At 43.9% G+C, this 27,342-nt stretch overlaps 1 protein-coding gene across 3 annotated transcripts in view; it reads right to left on the bottom strand.

Moving 5' to 3' along the window:
* CCDC149 (coiled-coil domain containing 149) overlaps positions 1-27,342 on the bottom strand; it is a 119,749-nt gene that overhangs the window by 14,545 nt on the left and 77,862 nt on the right. For 2 of the 3 annotated variants that reach the window (XM_061419808.1, XM_061419810.1), the window contains exons 5-11: positions 19,593-19,709; positions 18,609-18,781; positions 17,829-17,901; positions 16,550-16,634; positions 13,801-13,945; positions 3,447-3,523; positions 2,059-2,091 (exon numbers count right to left, since the gene is read on the bottom strand). In XM_061419808.1, coding sequence (XP_061275792.1) covers positions 2,059-2,091; positions 3,447-3,523; positions 13,801-13,945; positions 16,550-16,634; positions 17,829-17,901; positions 18,609-18,781; positions 19,593-19,709 — 703 coding nt within the window. The remainder of the gene's footprint in view (positions 1-2,058; positions 2,092-3,446; positions 3,524-13,800; positions 13,946-16,549; positions 16,635-17,828; positions 17,902-18,608; positions 18,782-19,592; positions 19,710-27,342) is intronic. The other variant, XM_061419809.1, reaches the window with a different exon arrangement.

Consider the following 27,342-nt stretch of genomic DNA (forward strand, 5'->3'; position numbering starts at 1 on the left):
TGTCAGACTTGCCTGCTTCCCGGCAAGATCACACATTTGCCCCAACTCTATCCAACACCACCAAGAGCTGAATATTGTTGGCTGAGAGAGTGAGGAGGGAGGGAGAAGAGAGTCAAAGAAAAAGAGCATGCTCCAAGGCCAAGAGAAATTCTGCCTTATAGTCATGAGAGGTGGGCTTCTTCACCACGGTCCTTTAGAGTCTTGGGAGAGATTGTTCCAGCTTCTGAATCTTTCTTCTCCAATTCAGCTTGCTTTGAGAACCAGTCCCCAGCTGATTTGATCTACACTCCCTACCCTCCCTCACTCTCCTATCTGCCAGCCCCCTGCCTTCTGTGTCTCCCTTTCCTGAACTGTACTTTCCCTGGGCAGATGGAGCACTGAAATGAAGATCTGAACACCTGAGTTCAGCTTCTGTGGCCTTAGGTATTACCCAACTTCTTGAATTTCTGTTTCCTTATGGAAATTTCTGTTTCCTTAAAATGAGGGCATCAGACTAGTTCATGAAAGGGAAGAAGGTTTTCTCTCACATGTCAACTCTGACCAGGAGGTAGCTTCCTGGAAAGCCAATGTAAAAGACTGTTTTGAGGGCCACATGTGAGATTAGCAAGGAAGGGCGATGTGATTGATTAGCTATGTCTGCCACTGGCACGGAAATGATGCTGTGTAATATATACCAAGTATTTGTCATCCTTGAACTTTTTGCTCTCAACTGTCATTCCAGGGCCAGTATTCAATGACTTGTCACATTATTCCCTCACATACTAACATCTTTATCACCTCATTGACACTTCTGTATCATTTTGTGTTTTCCTTTCACTGCTGCATATTCATCGCACTTTCCTACCCACTCCAGTATTCTTGCCTAGAGTATCCTGTGGACAGCGGAGCCTGGCGGGCTGCTGTCCATAGGGTCACACACAGTCGGACACGACTGACGCAACTTAGCAGCAGCAGCAGCAGTGGGACTGTTGATTCTTGGAGGGGGCGAGGGGCATGTCTAGAACGCCTGGTACAGGACTGAATTCACAAAGATGATACTCAGAAAGTATCAACATGTTATGGACTGATCTCTTAGAGGAGACACAGATCCTTTCAAGACTGGTAAATAACTGAGAGCTAGCAATTCTCTGAAACCACTGGGTCTCAATCCCCTCTACTTGACTAAAATAGTAAATATTCCCTTACTTAGCGAAAGAGGAAGAGGAAGAAGAGAAAAGTCGAAGAAGAAGAGAAAAAGGAAGTGGAGGAAGTAAGAGGAGGAAGGAGGAAGAGGAGAAGAAAAAAAATAACATACTTCCTCTTGCTTGGCTGCTGCTGCTGCTGCTGTTAAGTCACTTCAGTCATGTCCAACTCTGTGCGACCCCATAGACGGCAGCCCACCAGGCTCCCCCGTCCCTGGGATTCTCCAGGCAAGAACACCGGAGTGGGTTGCCATTTCCCTCTCCAATGCATGAAAATGAAAAGTGAAAGTGAAGTTGCTGAGTAGTGTCCGACCCTCAGCGACCCCATGGACTGCAGCCTTCCAGGCTCCTCCGTCCATGGGATTTTCTGGAGTGGGGTGCCATTGCCTTCACCGCTTGCTTGCCTATTAGAGCTCAAATGGAGACCATACAATGATGAGCAGATAGAAGGGACTGGTCTGATTTGCAGGAAAGAGGCCCCTCTCCCCCCACATGGTTTGAAAATGATAGTGAGGTGATGCCTCATTGTAACATCCTTTATTACTGCATCAGGGCAGTGCTACCACAGTCACATAAACCGTGTCAGATTGGGGGAACTGCCGTTCTTTTCTTCTTGTCCTCCCACTTTGTACCCACGTGGAGGCCAGAGATTAGAACAAACAGGCTGGGGCATAAAATTCATTCAGTCGCTGCCCTCCAAGCAAATGCTACCATTTAATATTTGCTTTGTGCTAATTGAATTCTCTATTTCAATTGACTATTCTAATCAGAAAAGTGCAAGGATACAAAGAGAATGCATTTCTATTTATTTACATGCAGGGATGACATTAATGCACTGCTATTAGCCACAAACACAGATATTTCAAAAAGAACATACTCCCAAATCCTATGGAAACATTGTAGCTCAGGCCTTCAGGCAGCAGGAGGAAAAAAAAAAAAAAGGAAAGAAACAATTGTTATTGCATAATAGCCATTCTAACCTAGACCAAACAACAGCAGAGATAGGAAATTCTCAGCATTCTTTCATTTATTTGACTTCCATCTTTTTACATAAGTTGTAGAAATAAAACATTGTGAAATCTCACTAAGTCATTTGGAGAGAAAAAAAAAATCCAAATGCTAGAACATGCACAGAAATAGCAATCCGACTGCACAAATAAACGATAAATTTGCCTGACTGTGTTGAAATTCAATGCAATAAAAGAAAGGCCTTCAAAAGAGATAAGGTTTTAACTGCATCAAAAGATTCTTGTGCAAAATGGATCATTCAAATCCCCAGGATGGCACTTGGCACTAATTAGGTCTGTTAGGTCTTCTGACATCAAGTTCAAGGAATCTCTACTAAAAATTGCAATTTATGAAATACACTTCCAGGCAACCTGAGGCGGCTATTCAGATTTACATTAAGAAAACGTGGTTTTGTCCATGTCCCTGTGGCAATGTTCATTTCTCATACATTACAAGGAAGCAACGGATATGATTCAAGGGTAGAGAAGGGTTTGTGCAGAAAGGTTAAGTAACTAAAAATATATGTACAAAGTTGCTTCCAGGGAAAGAGGAGGTGGTAGAAAATGATAAATACAAGTTTCTGGAGAATGTAAAGAGAAAGAAGAAAGCTGACGGGGGTCTCATGAAGGGGGGTATTTTACCAAGACAAATGGGATAAATATAGCTAATTAATGTGAAACATCAGTTTCTTCACACCCGGCACCACTGAGGAAAAAAAAATCTACAGCAGAAATTTTTATTTTCAAGCTATGTAGCAAATGGAATGAGGGAAGAGGGAAGAAGGTTGTAAAGCGCATTTGGGTTAGAACAATTGTTTGTTCTTATATTCAATTTTAAGACTGATGATTAAATTGAATACGTCTTTGTAAGTTCGTACATTCATTTTTAGAACGAATGATTAAATAGAATAAATTTTTGTGAGTTCTTATATTCCTTTTAAGGGGTGATGATTAAACTGAACACATCTCTATAAGACACCTACAGGGAAAAAATGAAGCAATTTACCATACTCACAAAAGTTAAAAAGAACATACATACAGACATACACAATGACAATTTCAGAATTTAGATTAGCAAACTTCATAGTTCACTTTGTATATTTATTAGGTTTTTTCTGATTTCCTCCAAAATCATGGCTTTTAAGTTTCAAACACTTATAGACATCTCAGCAATAATCTTCAAATAAAAGAACATTAAAAAGGTAAAGTCTGCTCTGCAAATTTTCAAAAAAAGAAATTTTTATAAAGTTCTACTTACCTGGGAGACTCCACAAACCAGAAACTTCCAGAGTTCTTAATTTTTTCTCCAGTTCAGCCACCCGATTCCCTAGGATTCTGGAAAAGGGGAGAAAAATGGCAAAAGACAGATCAATAAGCATCTGTCTCATCAGCTCTTAGGGCTGTGAGCAGGCTATCTGGGAAGGCTGGTGATGCACTAGTAGAGAGAAAATGTTTTGAGACTTAAGACACGTGCTAAAAACAGTGGTGTATGTGTTTGTGTGTGTGTGTGAGCACGCACCCACGTGCTAAACATACACAGACTCTACTGCAAGTACATATGAAAATATAAAGTGAATGATTTAAAGTAATTTAAACCTTACTAAAGTGTTGCCATTCAAGTGAATCTTCTCCCACAAAGGTAGCTGGGAAGACAAACAATGATTCTATCATTACCCAGGCATCTTACATCATTTCTATTTGGGAATTCCTCATGGCTAAAGCAGAGAAGGCAATGGCACCCCAATCCAGTACTCTTGCCTGGAAAATCCCATAGATGGAGGAGCCTGGTGGGCTGCAGTCCATGGGGTCACAAAGAGTCGGACATGACTGAGCGACTTCACTTTCACTTTTCAGTTTCATACATTGGAGAAGGAAATGGCAACCCACTCCAGTGTTCTTGCCTGGAGAATCCCAGGGACAGGGGAGCCTGGTGGGCTGCCGTCTCTGGGGTCGCACAGAGTCAGACACGACTGAGGTGACTTAGCAGCAGCAGCAGAAGCAGCATGGCTAAAGATGACACTTAATTTTGAATACTCTTACAAGTATCACAACTTGATTCTTTGAGGGTGGATCTGAGTTTTAGAAGCAACCAAGTCGAACAAATAAGATGAAAGAACATGCTTGGTGATGTTACTTCGAGTCAATAAAATAATACCCACCTTCTTAGACCTAACCTATGACTTACGAACGGCCATATCCTTGATATCTAGCATAATGCCTGGTAGTAGTAGGTGCTCAATAAATATATTTCATTAAATAAATGCATTTTTCATAGCTTGTAATGATCTCTGGAATTGAAAAATACACATCTGAAAAACTTTCAGAAATTATAGAATCACTAAAATAATTACACTGCTTTCCAGGATGACTATTCTGATTCACTATGATGTATAAGATCTTGAATGTGTATTTTAACAGATTACTCTGTTTACTTAGAAGCCAAACTTTATCTCTATGCATGAAGAGACCTAAATGTGGCCACATATTTCCCCTCCTTCACTCTACACAAAATTAAATATAGTTGGGAAATGATGTGATAGTCATCTGAAACTTCAATCGCTTTTCATTGGCCTGGAAATTGAAAAACCAGTCTTTATCTTTGGGGGATTTTCTTGGCACTGCTGTGCTAAAATGATGTGGAAATCACCTTAATAACAATGTTTCAAAGTCTTTCAGCAGGAGAAACCAGAATGCCAGAATTGTTCTTCTATACTTCTTTATATTCTAGACATAGATGCACACACCCACGTACATACCAAGATCTGAATATGTATATATCTGCATATATGTGTATTGCTTCTAATGCATCCTTATTTTACCTGAATTGACTTGCAGACTCTTAATTAATATTCCCTTTGAGTTCACAGAAAACTCTTTGACGTGACTCTATGTGGTTTTGTTCATCTAGGTACTTAGAGCTTTTTTCTTTTCTTCTTTTCCTTAAGTCTTAAATTCTGCATAGTCTTTATCAATTACTTTCAATTTTCACTCCATTTGTTGGGTCTATTCGGCTTTCATGTCTCTGACCCCTCAATAAACACCTTTCTTCGTAATCTCGCTTTCAATATTTTGCTCAGACCTTCTGATCCGAGCTCCCTTTTCACCAGCTGATGGGTTTGAGATGCAATCACATTGGTGTTCAAGCTGATGCCTGCTTCTTAGAATGATCAGATCATCTGTATGTGGCTGCTTCTTGGAAACAAAAGATAAGGCTTAACTCTTCTGTGTACAATGAAAGATGCCGTCAGGGCAACGCTCAAAGGCGTGGTGAAGAGACATTTGGTTGTATTTTTTCTGATGTTCCTGGATAACGCAGGCACGTCTCCCAGAAATGTGCTGATGTGAATTTGCTGGCGTCTGGAACAATCTACTCTCAGGGACCTTGCCTTAGTTTGTCGGTGCTGACTGCTTTTTTTCTTTAGTCTGACACAGGCATCTGATGCAGGGCTGGAGGTAGTAAAATGGACCCAGTAGAAGTTGTGGTAGTAGTAATGGCAACAATAACATCATCAATAACAATAACAACTATTCTATGGTTAACACAAATAGCAATTAATCTTTCCTGAATCCCAGGTCTGAGTCAGAGTGCATGCCAAACATCTACCAAAAGTACACTTTCTTCTCTGACCTGACAAAACTCTGCAGTGTAGACTGTATTTTTATCCTCCTTTTATATATGTGGGCCCTAACAAACAGAGAGGTCAAGCAGTTTGTCTAAGGACACACAGCTCATCCTAAATCTATGTCTTTTCCCACCCCGCAGTGTTCTCACCCAGCACCCTCTACTCCCATTAGAAAACAGAGGCATAGAAATTAGTCAGCGTAACCAAAACCACATGCTGGACTCAGCTGGTGATGAGCATGGATTTTTAACCTATGCCTCAGGTAGATTAACCTTTGCCTCCCAAGTTCATGTTCTTAACCAATAACACCCTCACGACACTAGAAAACCAGCATTCACATGCCTAAAGCAAGTTCTCTTTAAAACTATGCATAACTGAAATATGGATGCAGCCACAGCTGGACCTGCAAAATATAACTCAAGATCCTTCAAATGACACATGGTCTTCTAGTTGGCTTCACACTGAACAGATATAGCAGGTGGTCCACTGAATGTGATGTAACACAGCCCAGGGAGAGGAGAGGCTTATTAGAGCCTTCATAGCTGGCAGGACACACAGATCGAGAAAGTAGAAGTAAAAACAGGGTCCGTTCAGTGAAGTTCAACCAATCCAACAATTATTGAGGCTGTAAGGAACAAAGATGAGAAGCTATATCCCACAAGAGCCAGTGGGGATGTAGGAAGCCAAAGGAAGAGTCATAAGAAGGAGGCAGGGGAGGAGGTGACCTTGGGATACCTGAGGAGACAGATGGACGTCTCTGGGAGACAGGAAGATCCAGGAGTGCAAGGATGAGAGTGTATGCTGGGGGCAGGTCTACTCCCCAATGGAAAGAGAGAAGTCAGGAGAACTGGGGACCACAGTGTCACCTGCGTAAAGCAAGAAGGGACCAGAGGAACAGGTGGAAAGGGAACAGGCACCACCTGGCACCAGGGCCATATGGGGAAGGGAGAGAGGGTTCCAGGTCAGGTGGCATGGTCTGTATCATCTTATTCTAGGAGGTGGTCACACAGGATGAAAAAGGCCGCTGAGATGTGCCCGACCCTTGAGAGAGCTGTTACAAGACAGACAAAGGGGTGAAATCCAGAACCCAAGTGACAGGGTTGGAAAAGCAGCCTATGAGAAAGCTGAAGCGGTGAATATAGATGACTCTTCATGTAGTTTAGCAGGGAATCCAAGGAGACAGTCAGGGTAGTAGCTTGAGGCATAAACAGGCTTGAGAGAGGATTTTTTTTCTTTGTAAGATGCGGGGTGGGGCAGGGGGGTGGTGTTTAAAATAAAGTTTTTATTTAGCTGTGGCTTGTTTTAGAATAGGGAAAATTTTAGCATATGTCTACCTGATAGCCTAGAAAAAACTTCAAGACACTGGGCTTCTAGATAGGATTTTCAGTAGTAGTTTCTGATAGTAAAACACTGTGTGTGTTAGTCGCTCAGTCGTGTCCAACTCTTTGTGACCCCCTGGACTGTAGCCTGCCAGGCCCCTCTGTCCATGGAATTCTTCAGGCAAGAATACTGGAGTGGGGAGCCATTCCCTTCTCCAGGAGATCTTCTTGACCCAGGGATTGAACCCAGGTCTCCTGCATTGCAGGCAGATTCTTTACCATCTCTGAGCCACCAGGGGAGCCCACAGGGGATCTGCAAAAGACAGAACTAACTCAGGAACTAGCCACCACTTTGCCCTGTCCTCTCTCTCTGGACAACATGGGAAGCAGGAATCCTGAATGAGGGTCTCGGGGGGAGCCTGATCCCTAAAAGAGGAAGAGCTGGCAGTGGCCCCACACAAACTGCAGATAACCTCGCCCCCCACCTTCACCCCAGGAGATCTTCTTTTTAATCTTTGCTCTGATCCAGGACAGCTCCTGCTGCTTCCAAGATCTTGAACTTCCAGGCTACTTACCATTGTCCAGGTAAGGGAGAGAGCAGTGAAGAGTTTTAGGCAAAGCACAGAGGGTGGTGAAAGGCCAGGATGTCCTCACGTATAAACCACTGTTGCCACCACCCCACCACCGGCAGAGCGAGGGCTCGTTGGAAAAGGCTGGAGAACTGAAGGTCGTGTTCCATGAGACATGCTCTTAATATTTGCTTCTTCATCATTAACCTGTTTATAAGACACACGAACCCCATCCCTTCTTTAACAATAGCTAGACAGCTGCAAACTCGCAACAAGTACCTCAAGCAAAATGCTTATTAATTGAATATTCTCTCCAATTATAAAGTCCTAGGTTTATTCATCAGTTTGTCAAGCTGGCTCCCATTGGGCCTTCTTAGTGTTAAGGGAGGAGAAGGCAATGGCACCCCACTCCAGTACTCTTACCTGGAAAATCCCATGGACAGAGGAGCCTGGTAGGCAGCAGTCCATGGGGTCGCTAAGAGTCAGGCACGACTGAGCAGCTTCACTTTCACTTTTCACTTTCATGCATTGGAGAAGGAAATGGCAACCCACTCCAGTGTTCTTGCCTAGAGAATCCCAGGGATGGGGGAGCCTGGTGGGCTGCCGTCTATGGGGTCACACAGAGTCGGACACAACTGAAGCGACTTAGCAGCAGCAGCAGCAGCATTAAGGGAGAGGAGGGTGGGGATGGGCAAGGGGTAGAGGGTGTAGTGCCAGGCAGCGGAAACCCAGTAGGGGGCACACGCTCTTACAGAACAGACACCTGCGTCCATTCCTACTGCTAATGCTCCACCTCAACAAAGCCATTTTAAAATTTTAGTTACAAAAGGCTAAATCAAGGGGGATAAGAGCAAGCAGACCAAATTCACATTTTATTCTTAGCCCCCCTCCATCTGTTATATAATTTGTTTTTTTCACATACCCCCAAATAAAACACTTATTGAAAGTATGAAACTTAAGACCCTCAAAGTATTAAAAATGGCACATTAGGTACTTTATGTACTGATATGAGGCAATCTTCAAGATCTATTGTAATGAGAAAAAAGCAAGGTGGAAGACAGTGAAAAAAACTTTTTTGATGAATGCTAGCTACCATTTGTAAAAAGATAAAAAGGGAGAGAGACAAAAGAAAATCTATATGTATATAAAATATATGAGTATTTATGTGTCTATATAAATATATTATATTATACATTTGCTTATATATGTATCCTTGGCAAGGACACATAAAAAATGAGGAACGGTGGTTTCTTCCAGGAAGGTGGATTGGGTGGCTGAGAGACAATGGTTTGGAGATATACTGTTGTTTAACCTTTTAAAATGTGAATCAGATGGTTCAAAATGATTGCTGCTGCTGCTGCTGCTGCTGCTGCTGCTAAGTCGCTTCAGTTGTGTCCGACTCTTTGTGACCCCATAGATGGCAGCCCACCAGGCTCCCCCATCCCTGGGATTCTCCAGGCAAGAACACTGGAGTGGGTTGCCATTTCCTTCTCCACTGCATGAAAGTGAAAAGTGAAAGTGAAGTCGCCCAGTCATGCCCGACTCTTAGCGACCCCATGGACTGCAGCCTACCAGGCTTCTCCATCCATGGGATTCTCCAGGCAAGAGTACTGGAGTGGGGTGCCATCACCTTCTCCTCAAAATGATTAAATAACCGTTAAAAACAAAAAGGTGCGTTAAAGAAACAAAGCCTGCAAAATGAAAACGTCTATCTTTCTCAATAGAAAGCAAGGGTCCTTGAAACCTGGAGATGCATGTGGTTGCAGTGGGGTATGGTGGGCATGTATTAGGAAATCAGTCCATCACAAGAGATGGGAGTGTCAGCCAGCAGCTTGGGATCATTGAGTTTAGCAGGTGGTGGGACTCAGCTGGGCTTTTCGGTGGAGGCTTGCATTGTGATCAGCACCAAGGTCAGCAGGTAGTGTGCCCAGGTAAACAGCAGAGGAGGCAGGCGGGGGTCTGAGGATCAAGGGTTCATGGGATGGTCTTCCGAAGGACAAGATAATGAATGGTCTGGTGGGGAACAAGCAGAGGGAGCAGGTAGGAGATGAACACAGAAGGGCCCTGGCAAGCATTCAGGAAATACATATTGAGTAGACGAATGCATGCATGAAAATCATAAAACTTAATGCCCATTTGCACATGAGTATTAAGGGAAGAGGAATAATGGGTTAGACTAAGTCAATCATCTATTCATTATCAAATAATTATAAGCACCCATTGTGGGCCTAGCGCTGTCCAACGTTCTAGAGAGGATGGTGACCAAAATGGACGAACATTCTGGCCTTGGGACAGCTGCAACCCAAGTGATGTGGAAGTTCGTCAAACCTAGGCATTAGGATGGTGGCCAGAACGTGTTAAATATTCTTCAAGTCACACTTTAAGGGGCTGTGTAATATTCTGCCTTATGGATTTACTATAACCTTAACCATTCTCCAGGGCTTCCCTGGTGGCCCAGCAGTAAAGAATTCACCTGCAATGCAGGAGCCACAGGAAATGTAGCTTCGATCCTTGGGTCTTGAAGATCTCCTGGAGAAGGGCATGGCAGTCCACTCCAGTATCCTTGCCTGTAAAATTCCATGGACAGAGGAGCCTAGCGGGCTAAGGTCCACAGGGTCACAAAGAGCTGGACACGACTGAAGCGACTTAGCGTGTACACACGGTACTATTCTCCAATTTAAAAATATTCTGGTTGTTTCCACTCATTTTCACTCTTATAAATGAATCTACAGTGAACCACCTCATGGATAAATCTTAAGAGTATTGTTCTGATTTGTTTCTTTCAGATAAATTTCTAGAAACTGACCCTTTGGGTCAAAGGGCACAAGCATTTTAAAGTACATTAAAACATACTATTATGTTTTATTAAAACATATATTAAAACAAATTTGTATGCAGGTCAGCAAGCAACAGTTAGAACTGGACATGGAACAACAGACTGGTTCCAAATAGGAAAAGGAGTACGTCAAGGCTGTATATTGTCACCCTGCTTATTTAACTTCTATACAGAATACATCATGAGAAACGCTGGACTGGAAGAAACACAAGCTGGAATCAAGATTGCCGGGAGAAATATCAATAACCTCAGATATGCAGATGACACCACCCTTACGGCAGAAAGTGAAGAGGAACTAAAAAGCCTCTTGATGAAAGTGAAAGTGGAGAGTGAAAAAGTTGGCTTAAAGCTCAACATTCAGAAAACGAAGATCAGGGCATCCGGTCCCATCACTTCATGGCAAATAGATGGGGAAACAGTGGAAACAGTGTCAGACTTTATTTTTCTGGGCTCCAAAATCACTACAGATGGTGACTGCAGCCATGAAATTAAGAGATGCTTACTCCTTGGAAGGAAAATTATGACCAACCTAGATAGCATATTGAAAAGCAGAGACATTACTTTGCCAACAAAGGTTCGTCTAGTCAAGGCTATGGTTTTTCCTGTGGTCATGTATGGATGTGAGAGTTGGACTGTGAAGAAGGCTGAGCGCCGAAGAATTGATGCTTTTGAACTGTGGTGTTGGAGAAGACTCTTGAGAGTCCCTTGGACTGCAAGGAGATCAGCCCTGGGATTTCTTTGGAAGGAGTAATGCTAAAGCTGAAACTCCAGTATTCTGGCCACCTCATGGGAAGAGTTGACTCATTGGAAAAGACTCTGATGCTGGGAGCGATTGGGGGCAAGAGGAGAAGGGGACGACAGACGATGAGATGGCTGGATGGCATCACTGACTCGATGGACATGAGTCTGAGCGAACTCTGGGAGCTGGTGATGGACAGGGAGGCCTGGTGTGCTGCGATTCATGGGGTCGCAAAGAGTCAGACACGACTGAGCGACTGATCTGATCTGATCTGATCTGAAAACATACTAAGGAATGGGTGCTCCAGACTCTAGACTCATTGAATTTGAAGAGCTGAAATTCAGGAGAAACTGTCAACTGAGCGGCTGGAAATGTGGGTCTTGCTGTTGATGGCAAGGTGCCAAGAGTTCTAGGAAGTCTGTAAAGAACAAGAAGCAAAGACAGGTCCCCTGAGTAGGGGTAAGAAGATGGAAGATCAGAGAAGAGAGGAAGAGGAGGAAGAAGCCTAGGGTGGAAGGAGGAAGAGGAGAAGGGAGAGGGAACGAGGCAGCAGAGAGAGCAGAAGGAATCCAAGAAGATGGTTTTCAAGATGGGAATTGGGGTGAAGAAAGAGAAGAGACTCAGAAAGTGAGGTCTGGGGTACTGGTGACCCTCACAGGAAGATTGCTATGGAAAATTCAGAAGAGGTCTTGGGAGGTATTCAAGCCTGTCCCTGGCATCACTGGACACCTGCTAAAATTCAGAATCCCGACATTCCTTCCAGAACCCCCCAAATCTGCATTTCTAAACAATCACCCCCTTCAAGTAATTCTACCATAGGTGTCCCCTCCCCTAGAACACACATTTGGGAGGTGGTTGATGAAGAAATAAAGATGGCCTCTTGTTCACAAAGATTGGAGGTGAATGGAACCCTTTTGGGGTGGATGTTTAAAAAGATCTGGAAGGTTTCTGGGTGAAAATGCAGACGCAGCAGGAGGGGCAGAAATTGAAAAGGTTGAAAGAGGAGCTCACAGGAGAGCCAGGCCCCAGAGGAGGGAGCAGGGTAAGGACCAGTAGGTCAGTGGGTCAGTGTGTTTCCCAGAGACCAGAGGGAGAGGGTGGAAGACACTGGGGAGCAGTGAGCCTCCGGGCTCTTGATAGGCAGGCTTTGTTTTCTCAGTAAAAGAGAAGCTGAGGCTACCTGCTGAGAACAAATGAGGGCTGAGAAGACCCGAGGAGGTTTGAAAGGGCCTCTGTGGATGCTTTATAGGGAGTTGGCGAGGACAGAGAAGGCTCCTGGGACCACTACCAGCTGCGGAATAAAACAGACCTTGTACCTATTTGAGGAGATCCCCATTTCTTTGTCCTCCCCTGAGGAGCATCTCCATTTTAGCATCTGGCTGTTTCAGTCCTTGGTTAATATTTCTTTTAAAAGAATTTAAAAAAACCTTCTGTCAATAAATCACCCTTGTCATCCCTCTGAGATTGCCCAGACTCCCTCCACTGCTCTCTGCCTTCTTTTATATATATCTTAATCTCCTGTGCTATCTTCCCTTCACTCCCAGCCTCTCTTTTTGCTATTTTGTTTTTACAATACTCTCCATCATTTCACGGTTGCCTCTCCCCTTGCAAACCCCCACCTCACCAGGCCCCCAGTTCCCTGACTGCTCCCTGTTCTTGCTGGAAGCCCAGTCTTGGGGAAGCTGCTCCTACATGGCACACTTTAATTTTGCTTCCACGTGTAGGTCATAAAAGCAGGACTAGCTACGTAATTTGCAGGGCCCAGTGCAAAATGAAACTTCGGGGCCCTCTTGTTAAAAAACGATCAAGAATTTGAAGATGGTGACTGCAGAGCATTAGACCAAGTGCAGGGACCTTCTGAACACTGGGCTGTGTGTGACTGCATGAGTCGCTGGTCCTCGAAGCTGGCTCTATTTGCAACGTTTGTTGCATTGATTTATGGTTTATTCACCATTCTCTGAACACTTCCAATTTTGCTTCTGTCATCTCTACATGCCACTTTAACTTGCTTGATTTTGTCCAATGTAGTTAACATGTTTATAGTAACAGAAGAAGACATGCTCTCTTAGATATTATTCCTTTTCACCGTCTTTTTTTTTTTTTTTGCTGATTTGCAAAAATGGCATGAGACTCCGTTCCAGGCCCCATAGGCTTGTAAGTTGATGCTTTGGTGTTTCTACTCTCAGAGCCCCAGAAAGCCGTGCCATGAGGTTAAAACGGCATGAGGAGGTGAGTTGCCTAGAGGAGACTGGAGATTAAGTTAAGGTTAAGTTCCCCAGGCACGTATACCATCAAAATCAGCCAGGCAACATGCATGGCTTGGTGAGTGGCTCAGACTAAGCATTCAGTGAGGAATAGCCGGTATTCTCTCCTTGTTGATCCAGGTAAGCTTCCTTCTAGATTCGAGGGTTCTCCTCTCCTTCCCTTAAGGCTTGCAGCCCACCTGGTTGCCACCTGGTTGCCTGCTGACAGCCATCGTCCCACCGATCTCCTGCCCACCCTGCACCCCAGGGTCTGGCCACCTACTTGTTGGTCTGCCTCTGGTGCTGGATGACCATGTTTTTCTCATGGATCGTCTCCAACAGGGCTGTTGCCAGAGATTTCAGATCAGAAATGGACTGTGGAGTAGCTGGGAGACTGCACCCGTGATCCTCAGATAACAGATCCTGAACTAGGAGGGATATAAAATTACATCTCAGTCTTAAATCCTTCTGGAATGATCAAATGCAAACCAATGTTACTTCTTCCTGGACAACGAAGCTGGGATCAATTCCTGACTTCTATGTGCTACTGTGTTGTAATTGAAGAATCCACTTCAAGTGTCAAAAGTAAAATGAAATAAAAATCAGTGTGAGAATTAAACAGAAAGGAGGAGTCCTTGTGGACTTTTGCAACATTTTTTTAAAAGGTAATAATCTATAACCCTGTATGTGAGAGAGCAAAAGAGACACAGATGTATAGAACAGTCTTTTGGACTTCGTGGGAGAGGGAGAGGGTGGGATGATTTGGGAGAATGGCATTGAAACATGTATAATATCATATAAGAAACGAATCGCCAGTCCAGGTTCAATGCAGGATACAGGATGCTTGGGGCTGGTGCACTGGGATGACCCAGAGGGATGGTATGGGGAGGGTGGTGGGAAGGGGGTTCAGCATGAGGAACACGTGTACACCCATGGCAGATTCATGTTGATGTATGGCAAAACCAATACAATATTGTTAAGTAAAAATAATAATAATAATAAATAAATGATAAATGGTTAAAAAAGGTAATAATCTTTTGTATTTTTCTAGTATTTTATACTTCAAAATGCTCATACTAATTCGAGACTTCAAATTTTAAAAAGAACCTGGAAAATGTTATTTATTCCCATTTCATGGACAAAAAAGCAAGGTGCTGATGGATTAAAACCATTAGCTGAAGGTTACCTTCTTTGAGGTCTATTCATTCAGCCACCCTTCTTCACTCTTTCTTATCTGCCTGTTATATGCCTAGCATTATGCTGAGAACTGGGCTGTGGTGCATATGCGTGCTTAAATGTGTTCAACTCTTTGTGACCCCATGGACTGTAGCCTGCCAGGCTCCTCTGTCCATGGAATTCTCCAGGCAAGAATACTGGAGTAGGTACCCTTTCCCTTCTCCAGGGGATCTTCCCAACCCAAGGATCAAACCCAGGTCTCCCAGATTGCAGGCGGAGTCTTTACCAGCTGAGCCACCAGGAAGCCCAAGAATACTGGACTGGGTAGCCTATGCCTTCTCCAGCAGACCTTCCCCTGGGAATTGAACTTGGGTCTCCTGCATTGCAGGCAGATTCTTTACCAACTGAGCTATCAGGGACCGGAAATTTATTTAATTATGCTGGACATTTATGTTGTTTTCAATGTTTTTTTTCCTTATAATTAATGAAGAAGAACTTTCTTAAAGCTAAGTGCTTACATATGTCTGTAATCATTTCTTATCGGCTCAAAGGGGATTGGTTTAAGGCTTTTTGTAACAGACTGCCAAATGGTTCTCTAGAAAGTTTTGGCTGGCTGACTGCTCTGCCAGTGTGCTTGAGCTTGGCTGGCATTCCCCACAACAGTGACAGGACTGGGTCTCAACATTCAGAGATGTTTGGCTATCAAGGGTATACACAGCTGTACTTAGATGGGCTACTCCACATTTCTATAGAATACTGTAGTCTTCTCTTTAAAAATAATTCTAGGGTGTCTTTTCTAGTTGAGGGGGGAAAAAAGGAGTTGCTTAGGCAGGCTGGATTCAGCACATTTTTTTTTTAATTCACCATAGCTCTTATGAGGACTACCACGTGATCCTTGCTGGTCTGCGTTGCCAACAAGCCCAAAACAGGCCAGCCCAGCACGGCCCACTTGAGGCTCATGTTTAAAACTGAATCCCCAAATATTAAGTGTCAGAAGCAAGCGCTCTGCTATTTATTCCCCTGACTGTTCATGGAAGATCATTATTTTTCATCGGAATCGACAAGAAGGAGGAACAAGATTGCAATCAATAAAAACTTCTTTGAAAAAAGGCATGCGTGCCATGATAAAATGATTTCAGTAGCTAGGAGACTTTTCTAGTCTGATCTCAGAGGCCACAAAAAGGAGAAATTCAATGAGGATGGAATAGACACTTGGGGATGCTGACCTGGTGATTACAGAAGGGAAAACAATCCAGAAAGGAGAGTACAGTTAGATGAATAGATGCAAATGGGGCTCAGTTATTGGAGGAACCTTCATTGCAGCAGGTCTCCAAGCAGGGTACCCAAACCAGCATTGCATCAGCTGGGAACTTTTTAGAAATGCACACTTTCTGGGCTTACCCTAGGCCCACTAAATTGGAAACTCTCAAGCTGGGCCCTGTGATCTGTGTTTTAATAAGCCCTCCAGGCAATGATGATGCAGGGGGAGGTTTGGGGGTGACCACTCTAAGGATTGGGCTTCCCAAGTGGTGCTGGTGATAAAGAATCCACCTGCCAATACAGGAGATGTAAGAGACACAGGTTTGAACTCTGGGTCGGGGAGATCCCCTGAAGGAGGGCATAGCAACCCATGCCCTCCAGGCAGTATTCTTACCTGGAGAATCAACATGGACAGAAAGAGCCTGGTGGGCTATAGTCCCTGGGGTTGCACTGAGTCGGACACAATTGAAGTAACTTAGTATGCATGCATGCACACGCTAAGGATCATTTTGGTTCCTAATTCACAAACTGAGATGTGGACCCACAGCACCAGCATTCTGTAATCATACATGGTCCCTCCCAGAAAATGACCTTACCTTGCTTTGCAGACAGGACTCCAGTCAGAGCACTGCTGCTGGATTTGTTCTGGCCTTTTGAGTTTTTCCGTCTCTCAAGAGCATTCTAAGCAGCATTGGGAGAAAACAAAAACCTCTGTCAGAAAAGCCAATAAAGGAAAAATACCTAATTCCGGTAGATGCATCCTCCCCTCCAGCACACAAGAACTCTTTGCAAACTCTAAATGCTGGCCTGACTTTCAAAATTCAGAGTCCTTGCCAAAGAGTTCTGATTTTTACGGACCTGGTAAAGAGTTTTTTTTTCAGTTGGTGCCCAGCATAATTACAGCAATTACATCCTCCTATATATAGAAGATACTCAATGCATATGCGTTAAATTAAATCAAATCTGAAACAAGAACTCAGTCTAATGTGTGAAGTCACTAGTTATGGAAACCCCTTCTGAACAGACATGAGATAGAGGCTGGGTTTAACTTTCGTGGAAGAACTGAATAAATGATGTTAAGTGAATGCATACACAAGTTTTTTAAATTACGTATTAATTATACAATGTTAAGAGCTATGTGTATATATAGATGGGTATAAACTCAAGCCTGGCCCCCACAGAATGGAAAAGGAAGGACAGCATAGAGACTTCCGAGAATAAAGCAAACGTCAAAAGTCAGGAAAATGAGCCGGCTCTCCCCAGCATCTAGACGGCTGTAAACCTTCACCTTCAGGAAGAGAAGTCAATCTAGTTTCAAAGCAGAGACACCCAGGAGATTTTGCTAATTATAACACTTACAACTAACATCTGCAGAAATAGATATTATCTAACTGATGGTGCTGGAATTAGACTAAATAACAGTGGGGAGAATTTAAACATTCTGTCCTTTCAGTGTGACGCGAACATTATCGTTTAGATTGTGATTTCCCAATCATTGTTTCCTCATCGCTCAGAAATCATTTTCTTATGGATGATTAGGAGACAAAGCATCTGATCACAAAACACCGTACAGAGAAGCTGGAGAGGAAATTCAGTTTCATATGGACCGAGGCTGTAAAGTGGTTGCAGCCAGATTCTGCTGGTCTCAGTGTGCCCTGTCCAGGTAATAGAAGGAGCTCTTGCAAAACCTGTTTCTGTTATGTTTGCTGCTTGGGGGCTTAATTCTCACTGGTGCCTCAGTTTAAGCATTCTTACTGCACTATCTGGAGGGCAGGCAAGCACTAGAATATCTTTGGCACATAAAAGAGAATTAAAATAGAATGACATTTAGATGTACAATCATGAATCATCACCGTCACTGTCATAATCTTCTACCTTGTATTTGGCAATGTTAGATTTCAAGAGGTTGACCTCTTCGTGAAGTTGCTTTAATCTCTCTTGAAGGTACCTGGAAAAGAATACATACAACTAGAAAGAGTTTGGGAGCAAAATAAAAACCATACACTCAAACATAAGGGGGAGAAAAGGAAAACCACACACCTGAAGAACCACCTTTTACATATAATGCCTTCCACCACCCAAAAGAGGTAAAGTGCATCTTGGTGACCTCTTCTTAAATGGATGCGATGAAGGTCAAATATTCCCAAGTCACCTAAACCTCACTTCAGAACAGCCCTCTGCAGAGATCCCCTAAGGGGTATCAACACAGTTTTCAAATAATTCTCATTAAGATGATTCCACTGGGAAGCAAAGCAGGAAGAGGTGACACCAGACACGCTGTTAAGTTAGTCATATTCAGACACGGAAATTTGCCTCCAGGAAAAGAAACAGCTAAGGGAATTCCTCAATTTATTTTCTTATTCTTTTCTGTCTTCTTGATAGCAATAACAAGCAGCTTCCACTGTTCCCTACCCTTCTCACCCAACCAGAGAAGGCAGGCAAAGACTGCACGTAGGTAGCTTGTGAGCATTTGGTTGTTCTTTTCGTACTTTTACAACTAATGGGTGACATTAATATCATTGCTTTAGAGTTGGGACTTTCCTTTCATTGTAAGGCAATTTTATCAAATGTAAATAGGGCTGCAAATAACTCCCAGCCTGCAGGCAAGTGAAGGGCCAGCACCCTATGACTACAGGCCAAGGCCCGGGCACTTGCCTGTTCTCCATACACAAGGCGTCCACATCAATGATACGGTTCTCATGGCCACTGAGGATGTGGTTCAGCTCCTGGTTGAGCCTCTCGACTTTGTCCTGGTAGGAAGACCGCTCTTCTTTAACATCCTGAAGCTCATCCACAGAAGCCTGTAGGTCATGCTCCAGAGACTCAATCTGAAAGCAAAGGAAGCACCCTTACTTAAGGAGTTCTGCAGACACTGGCTTGAGGGTTAGAGAGGGAATCGTCTATTTTGCTGACTGACTTTTAGAGAGCTTATTAATGCCAGCCACCTTCTATAAAACCATAAGCGCCACTATGATGAAAGCTAAAAACAAGGAGATGGCTTCTAGCCAGTCACTTACTATATCCAAGATGAGACAGACATGGCATCTTGGAAGCACAGAACTTCTTGCTTACCAACTGCAGCCTGCCCTAAAGCCAGAGGCTCGGAGAGGGCAAATCCAGACATTGATAACAGCAGCCAGTGTCTTACAACTACATACTTTTTTAAACCACTCTAGACCCAGAAATCTTGTTCTGTTCTTCAAAATCACTTAATAAGAGAAGAAAAACAAAGTTGAGGCTCTCTAAGCTGCTCCCTAACTAGGGCTTGGTACCTGTTGAGATTTAGACTAAAAAGCATCGCTCAGTATTTCAGCTGAAACTTGCAAATTAAGGCCAGTTGGTCACGTTTGTTCGCTCCCTGTCTCTCCTGGGTACAGGGGATGTTTCTTGCTATGTTCAGAACAATGACACCCAAAGTAAGACAGCAGATCTGCTCGAAGCCAAAAACAGAAGAGATGGCTTGAGAACTTAGCAGAGAACGAAGGCTGTAAATGCATTCCAACTATATCCTTCTTCCTCCTCTGACCACATCCCAGACACCCCCACACTCTCGGAGAAACAGGGCACAGTCTACTCTTCTCTGTGTCGTGCCCAGCTGTGTGAACACACCCCCCACTCTTAACAGATGTTGACGATAACCTGTTCCTTTGCTCTCTCCAGCTGCTGAACCAAATCTTCACGCTCATGGGCTGCAAAGTGCCGCACACCAATTTCTTCATCTCCCAGCCTCTGTTTGGCAATTGTCATCCTCAACAGCTGCATTTTCCATTGGTAGGAAAAGAAGAGGGCGAGAGAGAGTGAAAATGAATAGATCTAAACAAAACCCCAAGCCTACTTAGGCAGAAAGTGTTGGAAGAAAACATTTTTCAAGAAATACTGGGGAAAGGCACAAGACAAAGAAATTTCTTACCAATATCATTAATTCAATTAAAAAAATTCATATTGTATTCTGTACAGGCATGCCTAAACACACATGTCCATGCATTCACCTATAAGGCTAATGGGAACACAGGGCTAGGCATCTGAAGATGGATGTCCTGTGTAGCCCTACCACAGTGAGGGAAAAAACTCTGGGTCTCCTTTAAACTTAGCAAAGTGTAAAAAAAATGATAACACAATGTTGCAAAGAATCTGCTAAGATGGGCAATCTCCCACATTCTTGACATTTAGGCTATGATATATTTGGGGTCCTTATTTGAAAACTAGTCAGCTGAACTGCACAAATATTTATTGTGCAACTATTGTGAGCAAAAGCATCATGAGGATCAGCAGACAACGTTACAGGCAGGTGGAACAGCTTGTACAAAGGCCTAGCAGAGGATACACAGCACTTAGTATACAGATGGCCATGTTTGATGGAATTCTCATTTCAAAACTCAAGGATTTTGTCTTTGTATACCTGCATAAAGCAAATTTACTTGTAGCCTTGGAATCAACATTCATGGTGCTTTTGCATGGGTGGATGCTTGCATGCCCAGTCACTAAGTCATGTCTGACTGTGACTAGAGTCACACTAGACTCCCACTAGACTCCTAGCCCACTAGACTCCTCTGTCCATGGGATTTTCCAGGCAAGAATACTGGACTGGGTTGCCATTTTCTCCTCCAGGGGATCTTCCCAATCCACGAATCGAACCTGCATCTGTTGCATTGAGGCAGATTCTTTACCTCTGAGCCACCTGGGAAGCCCTTGAAGGTGGATATGGGCAAACAAATGCAGAGTTGCAAACAATGGGAAGTGTCCCACAGGAAAGTTCCCAGCTAAGATCGTTATACTTTCTTGTTTCAGCTCATATTATCAACAAGTGACCTTTTCATGGTCTCATTTGTGCCCCTGTTCTTCCCTCACATTTTTGCACCTTCTCTCACTGTTTTGCTGTTTAAGAAGGCCCCCTGAGCTGTGCTGGAGTGTTGTTTGGTGTTTCTGAGCACAAGAGGTCATGATGTGCCTTACAGAGAATATCTGTGTATTAGATAAGTTTCATCCAGGCACGAGTCACAGTGCTATTGGCTGTGAGTTCAATGGTAAAGAATGAACAATGTAAGTTAAATAAAGTTAAACAGAAACATGTAAAACATATATTGATCAGGTGACAAAAGTGTTGTGATGAGAGGCTCAGAGGAACCTAATCTCCTACTTCCCCTAGGAACAATGGTTCCGTATTCCCTAAATCAGTGTTTGGAGGGATTTTAGAGAATGTAACTACAGCAAGTGTCAAGCACTGGCTATACTTGGGGGAGAATGGAGTTTGTGTCAGAACTGGTTAATTCACCTGCAAGCTGATAACGTGAAAACACAAATTCTTGACTCAGGACTTTCAGAACCCCAAGTGAGTGAAAGACAAACAGCTAACCAAATAAGAAACACTTTCAGATCAAAGAGTCTAGGAACAGGAAGGCCTGTGGCTTTTTTTTTGGCATGAGGCAACCAGCATGCCACATGGCTTTGAAAGCAGGGTGCTTTTCCTTGTATGTGAAAAGCCAGATTGACAGCCTGAACTTTAAGTAATAAAACACCACTGTGGTTTCCCATTCACAGTACGCTTCGCTGAACACTTAATTTAGAATCACACAATTATGTTTGCTTAATGCCAATTAATTATTAAACATGTTTATTGAGGTCTGACAGCCATAGAAGAGAGTCATCTTTTATATACTGGATGCCTGTTAAGCTTCAATAAACATGTTAACAATCATTTGGTGTTTAATGTGCATACAATATCGGCTATTAAATCTCAGGGCTGGGCTGGATGAAACACTTATTTTTAAGAAGTGAGGCCCAAGTTGGCGATAGCTGGATCACTGGTTGGGTCTGACACTCAACGTTCAATTGGCTGAAGGGGCCCAAAGGGGCCATGAGAGCAGGGACAGAAGCCCCAGGGAGACTGCTCTTGTCCTCCCAGCTAATAGCTCACAGGTTCTGGAGTCTGCCTGCCTGGGGGCTGGTGTCCTGGGGCCAAGTTTGAGAGCTGTGCAACCTCAGGCTTATGCCTAAACTTCTCTTAGTATCTTTTACTGTAAGAGTATGACAGCAACAGTCCAGCTTTTTACTCTCCAGAGTGCCTGTAACTGTCAGGCCCAGAGTAGGCTGCACCCAAATGTGCCTCAATGCCATATTGATTATTTTGAATTAAAATTACTTAAGAAATGGCCAAGAGGGACACTTGGCCCTTAACAAGAGGGACTCTGATCCTCCTTTCTATCACCCTGAGAGCAGGAAAAGATCTCTCTCATGTGGAATGGACTTGTAGACACAGAGTGGGAAGGAAAAGGTGGGATGAACTGTGAGAGTAGCGTTGACATATGTACTACCATGTGTAAGAGAGCGAGTGGGAAGAGGCTGTATAGCACAGGGAATGCAGCCTGGTGCTCTGTGATGACCTAGAGCAATGGAATGGGGATGGGGTGGGAGCGAGGCTCAAGAGGGAGGGGACATACGTAGAGCTGATTCGTATTGTTGTATAGCAGAAATGAATACAACATTGTGAAGCAATTATGTTGTTGTTGTTGTGTTGTATCGTTGTTGTTTAGTTGCTCAGTTGGGTCTGGCTCTTTTGCAACCCCGTGGACTGTAGCATGCCAGGCTCCTCTGCCCACAGAATTCTCCAGGCAAGAATACTGGAGTGGGTTTGCCAGGCACTCCTCTAGGGGAATCTTCCCAACCCTGGGATCAAACCCATATCTCCTGCTTGGCAGGTGGATTCTTTACCACTGAGCCATCTGGGAAGCCCAAAGCAATTATATTCAAATTAAAAAATAAATGTAAAAAATCTCTCATTCGAAAGGTGTACTCCTTGCATCTGAAGGTAGAAGGACACCCTTACTGTCAGAGGTAGGGAATTCAGGCAAGAAACCAAAATCTAAACAAACTCTGTTACTGCTTCTATTTACTACCCCAAGTCAAAACTCAGTTTATATTTTTCACTAATTGGGCACCCAAAACCTAAGGTTCTCTCTCCTGTCAATTCCTCCTAAATATATTATTTCTTTCTCTGAAAGTATAAAAGTTACCTGCTTTGGTCACTTCTTAGATCCCATGTCTGACAGACCAGCATGAATTTCAAAGATGTCTCTTTTTCTCCTGCTAATCTGTCTTGTGTCCAACACAAGACGTCAAGAGGGGTGGAGGGGGCAATTTCCCCTCCCCAGCACTGAGCATGAAGTCAGAGTGAAGTTGTATTAAATGAGAATTTAACTTAGGGCAATTCAAATTGATGTGTCCAGTTTCTGAAAAGATGAGGGGGAAAACCAAGGGGAAGAAGAGCAGGATGAAGAAAAGGGGATGGGAGAGATAATAATTTTAAAAATTGGTGGCTCCCACCATCCCTACTTTCAATGTCCCAGACTGAGGGCAAGGTGAGAGAGAGACTGATGATGCATTTAGGCAAAATCATATTGTTCATGTTTATAAGTAAGACTGCTGTTCAGGAGCTTGCATGGCCATGTGCCTGAACATTATGGGCAACTTAAGGGAACTTCAAGGCGAATTTCAGCCAGACCCAAGTTTTTGCCTCTTACATGCTGATTTTAGAACCTAGTCCCACGTAAGAGAAGGTATTTCTCTACCATACTTAGCACAGCCCCAGAACATAAACAGTGCTCGATCAATGTTAGCTGCTATTACAGTCATGGCTGTGACCACTGGTGTCCCCCTCCACGTGAGGTTCCCCACACATACACTCACTGGGGAAGTCCCAATTTTCTTCCAAGCTGGAGGAAAGTGAGCTGCCGAGCCAACGTTATCTGTAGACCACAGGCAATGGGGTTGATTTCCCACCTTGGAAGCTGTTAGGAAGCAACTGCTCTGAGCACTTAATTTCCTCCAATGGGACTATCGAAACTGCACAGCCAGCCTCCCTGTGCCAACCCTCGGAGTGGACCAGTGCCCTGAGAGGCGCGTGCATGGCCATTAGGAGACATGTCCGTTTGCTGATTTAGATGGAAATAAATGCTTATGAATGAATTACGGGTGTGAGTCGTCCGCTTATGGATGAGGTGCAGCTGCAGCTGAGATGTGGCCGAGGGACAAGACCGCAAAACGATGTGGCAAACGGCTCTTGGGCGCCCTTCCCCCACCCCGACGACAGAGTTTGACTCCTCTGCCAAAGCCCTGCTCAAACTCGGGTGCCAAGAAGGCCCCCCAGTCGGAATGACTCACTTCCTCCTTGATCTCTTCTCTGCCTTCATCCCTCAGAGCCCTCAACAGCCTCTCCCTCATCTTGTTTTCATTTGCCTGAATCCATTTTCCCCAGCTCACCAATGAGTCATCACCAACTCAATGGACATGAGTTTGAGCAAACTCTGGGAGATAGTGAAGGATGGAGGCCTGGTGAGCTGCAGTTATGGGGTCACAAAGAGTCAGACACAACTCTGTAACTGAACAACAACAATTTTCCCCAGTAGCCAGAGGCAGGAGCAGCTATTATTCTCCTGGTGTTACCTGTGTTCAGCTCCTGCATCTGCTCATTCTAGTCACGTGTCCTCAGCTGTCACCTAACCTTCACGGAGCCCTGGGTGACATCAGTGTTTTTGAAAGTGGGGACTGTCTTAGTTCGTTCAAACTGCTATAACAGACTGCCATACACTGTGTGGCTTATAACAATAAACATCTCTCATAATTCTAGAGGCTGGGAAGTCCAAGATGAAAATGCTAGCGGATTGGGTGTTTCCCGGTTCATAGAGGGCTGTCCTTTGGCTGTGTCCTCACATGGTGGAAGGGCTGAGAGAGCTCTCTAGGGTCCCTTTTACAAAGGCACTAACCCCATGGATTAGGGCTCCACCCTCATGACTTAATCATCTCCCAAAGGCCGAACCTAAAAATATCACCACATTGGGGGCTAGGCTTCAACATATGAATTTTGTGTGTGTGTTGGGGATACAGCTTATAGTATTCCACCCATGATCACCCCCAGATTCATGTTCTTCTCATATGCAAAATACATTTACTGTATCCCAACACCTCCCAAAGAATTAACTGATTCCAGCATCAACTCTAGAGTCTGAAGTCCAAAGCTTCATCTAAACCTCACCTTGTTTAAATCACCCATGAGTGAGATTGGAAGTGAGATACATCCTGAGGCCAACTCCTCTCCAGCTGTGAAATGGAGAGACCTAGCAAGTTATGTGCTCCCAAAATACAAAAGTGGGACACAGGCAGGAGAGACATTACCATTCCAACAGGAAGAAACAGGAAAAAGGAAAGGGTGACAGGTCTCAAGTAAGCTCCAAACCTAACAGAGCAAACAACATTAAATTGTAAGGCTCAGAACTAATCCTCTTTGGATGGATGCTCTACCTTCCAGGCCCACTGGTAACATCGCCCCCAAGGCGTGGCAGGATGGCTCTGCCAGGGCCCTGTAGCTCTCCTGGGCTGGGGTCTTCAGCCTTGGGGTTCTGGGAGGCCCCCTCTTTTCTAATTCAAGTGGAGGCAACTGTCCTCCAGAGCTATGCACTCCAGGCTTGTGGCAGGAGTGACAGCCTTGCTGGTCTCTGAATCACCTTCCATGTCATTCTTCTCTTGTCCTGAAAAATAGTGCCCAGCCTCTTACTAATACTAATTAGTATTAACCTCCTTATCAAAGTGTTGTTAAGCCAACACCCTTAGCATTCTCATTTTTTTGCAATATAGACAGGCTGAGAATTTTCCAAATCTTTAAATTCTGATTCCTTTTTGCTGAACAATTCCATCTTCAAACCATCTCTCTCTTCTCACATTTTTTTTCTTTTTTTTAAATTTATTATTATTATTTTAAATTATTTTAAATTTTATTTTATTTTTAAACTTTACAAATTGTGTTAGTTTTGCCAAATATCAAAATGAATCCGCCACAAGCAGTCAGGAGAAACCAGGCTGCTTCTTCAACACTCGGCTTAGACATTTCTTCGAATATCCAACTTCATCACCTACAAGTTTTACCTTCTATAAAGCAACAGGACCTAATCACAATTCAACCAAGTTTCCCTGGTGGCTCAGATGGTAAAGACTCTGCCTGCAATGCAGGACACCCAGGTTCAATCCCTGGGTCAGGAAGATCCCCTGGAGAAGGGAATGGCTACCCACTATTCTCCAGGTATTCTTGACTGGAGAATCCCATGGGCAGAGGAGCCTCTGGTGGGCTACAGTTCATGGCTCACAAAGATTCGGACATGACTGAGTGACTAACACACAAGAAGGATGGCCTTTGCCCAGCGTCCAATAACATGTTCCTCATTTGCATGTAAGACCTCATCGGGATGGCCTTTACCATCCATATTTCTACCAACATTCTGTTCAGGATGACTTAAGTATCTCCAGGAAGACTGAAGCTTCCTCTACAGCTCCCTCTTTTTCTTTTCTTCTCAGTCCTCACCAGAATTGCCCCTACTTCATAGCAATGCTGTGAAGGACAATAGGCTTTTTCTAGCAGGGGCCTCAAAATTCTTGCAACCTTTCTACCCACTACCCAGTTCCAAAGCTGCTTCCACACTGTTGTAGCAGCACCCCACTTCTCAGAACCAATTTCTGTCTCAGTCTATTTAGGCTGCTATTACAGAATACTATAGACGGAGTAGCTGATAAACAGCAAACATTTATTTCTCACAGATGGAGGCTAGGAAGTCCAAGATCAAAGCCCTGGTAGATATTTTGTCTAGTGAGGGCCCACTTTCTGGTTCATAGTCATCTGTCTTCTCACTATGTCCTCACTTGGCCAAGGGGGCAAAAGAGCTTACTGGGGTCTCTTTTACGAGAGTACTAATTCCATTTATGTCAGCTCTGCCACCCTGAATCACCCAAATCACCTAATCACCCAAAGGCCTCAGCACCTAATACCATCTCATTTCAGACTGGGTTCCAACATACAAATTTTGGTGGGGGGCACATTCCATAGTGAGTCCATAGTGAGGGTAAGAGCTATCTTGTAGACAGGACAGTTAAGTACGGCTGCCCAGCCTGTGCACTGCACAACTCCAACTCTGGGGATGGTCTCCATCCTTGCAATGCAAAGATACAATGCAATGATCACTCTCTGAAGAGCTTTGAAAGTGCAATCCCCAATTATAGCTGGTATGGCTATAATCCTCATCCAATGACTCTCTATTTGCCAGAATTACTGGGAGGACTAGATGAAAAAGTGAACAGGAAATAGATGTGAGCCCTTCCTCACCCTGGTCCTTGCATACTTCTGCAAATAGCATGCCTAGGGAGAGGTCAGCACCAAAAGTCATTTATTAGACATTCAGCTGCCGGTGTTGTGCTGGGTGACTTAAAAAACAAGTTCCTGCCTCTCTTGTCTTTATCGGTTTTTTCCACATCCTCTCCTATTGCCCCCTGACCTTCTGAAATACCCTTGATAAAATTAGACACAAGAGCTTTAAATGGCTCCAAGTAGGCAATTCTATTGTGTATACCA

The sequence above is a fragment of the Bos javanicus genome, chromosome 6, assembly GCF_032452875.1.
Source record: "Bos javanicus breed banteng chromosome 6, ARS-OSU_banteng_1.0, whole genome shotgun sequence".
NCBI lineage: Eukaryota > Metazoa > Chordata > Mammalia > Artiodactyla > Bovidae > Bos > Bos javanicus.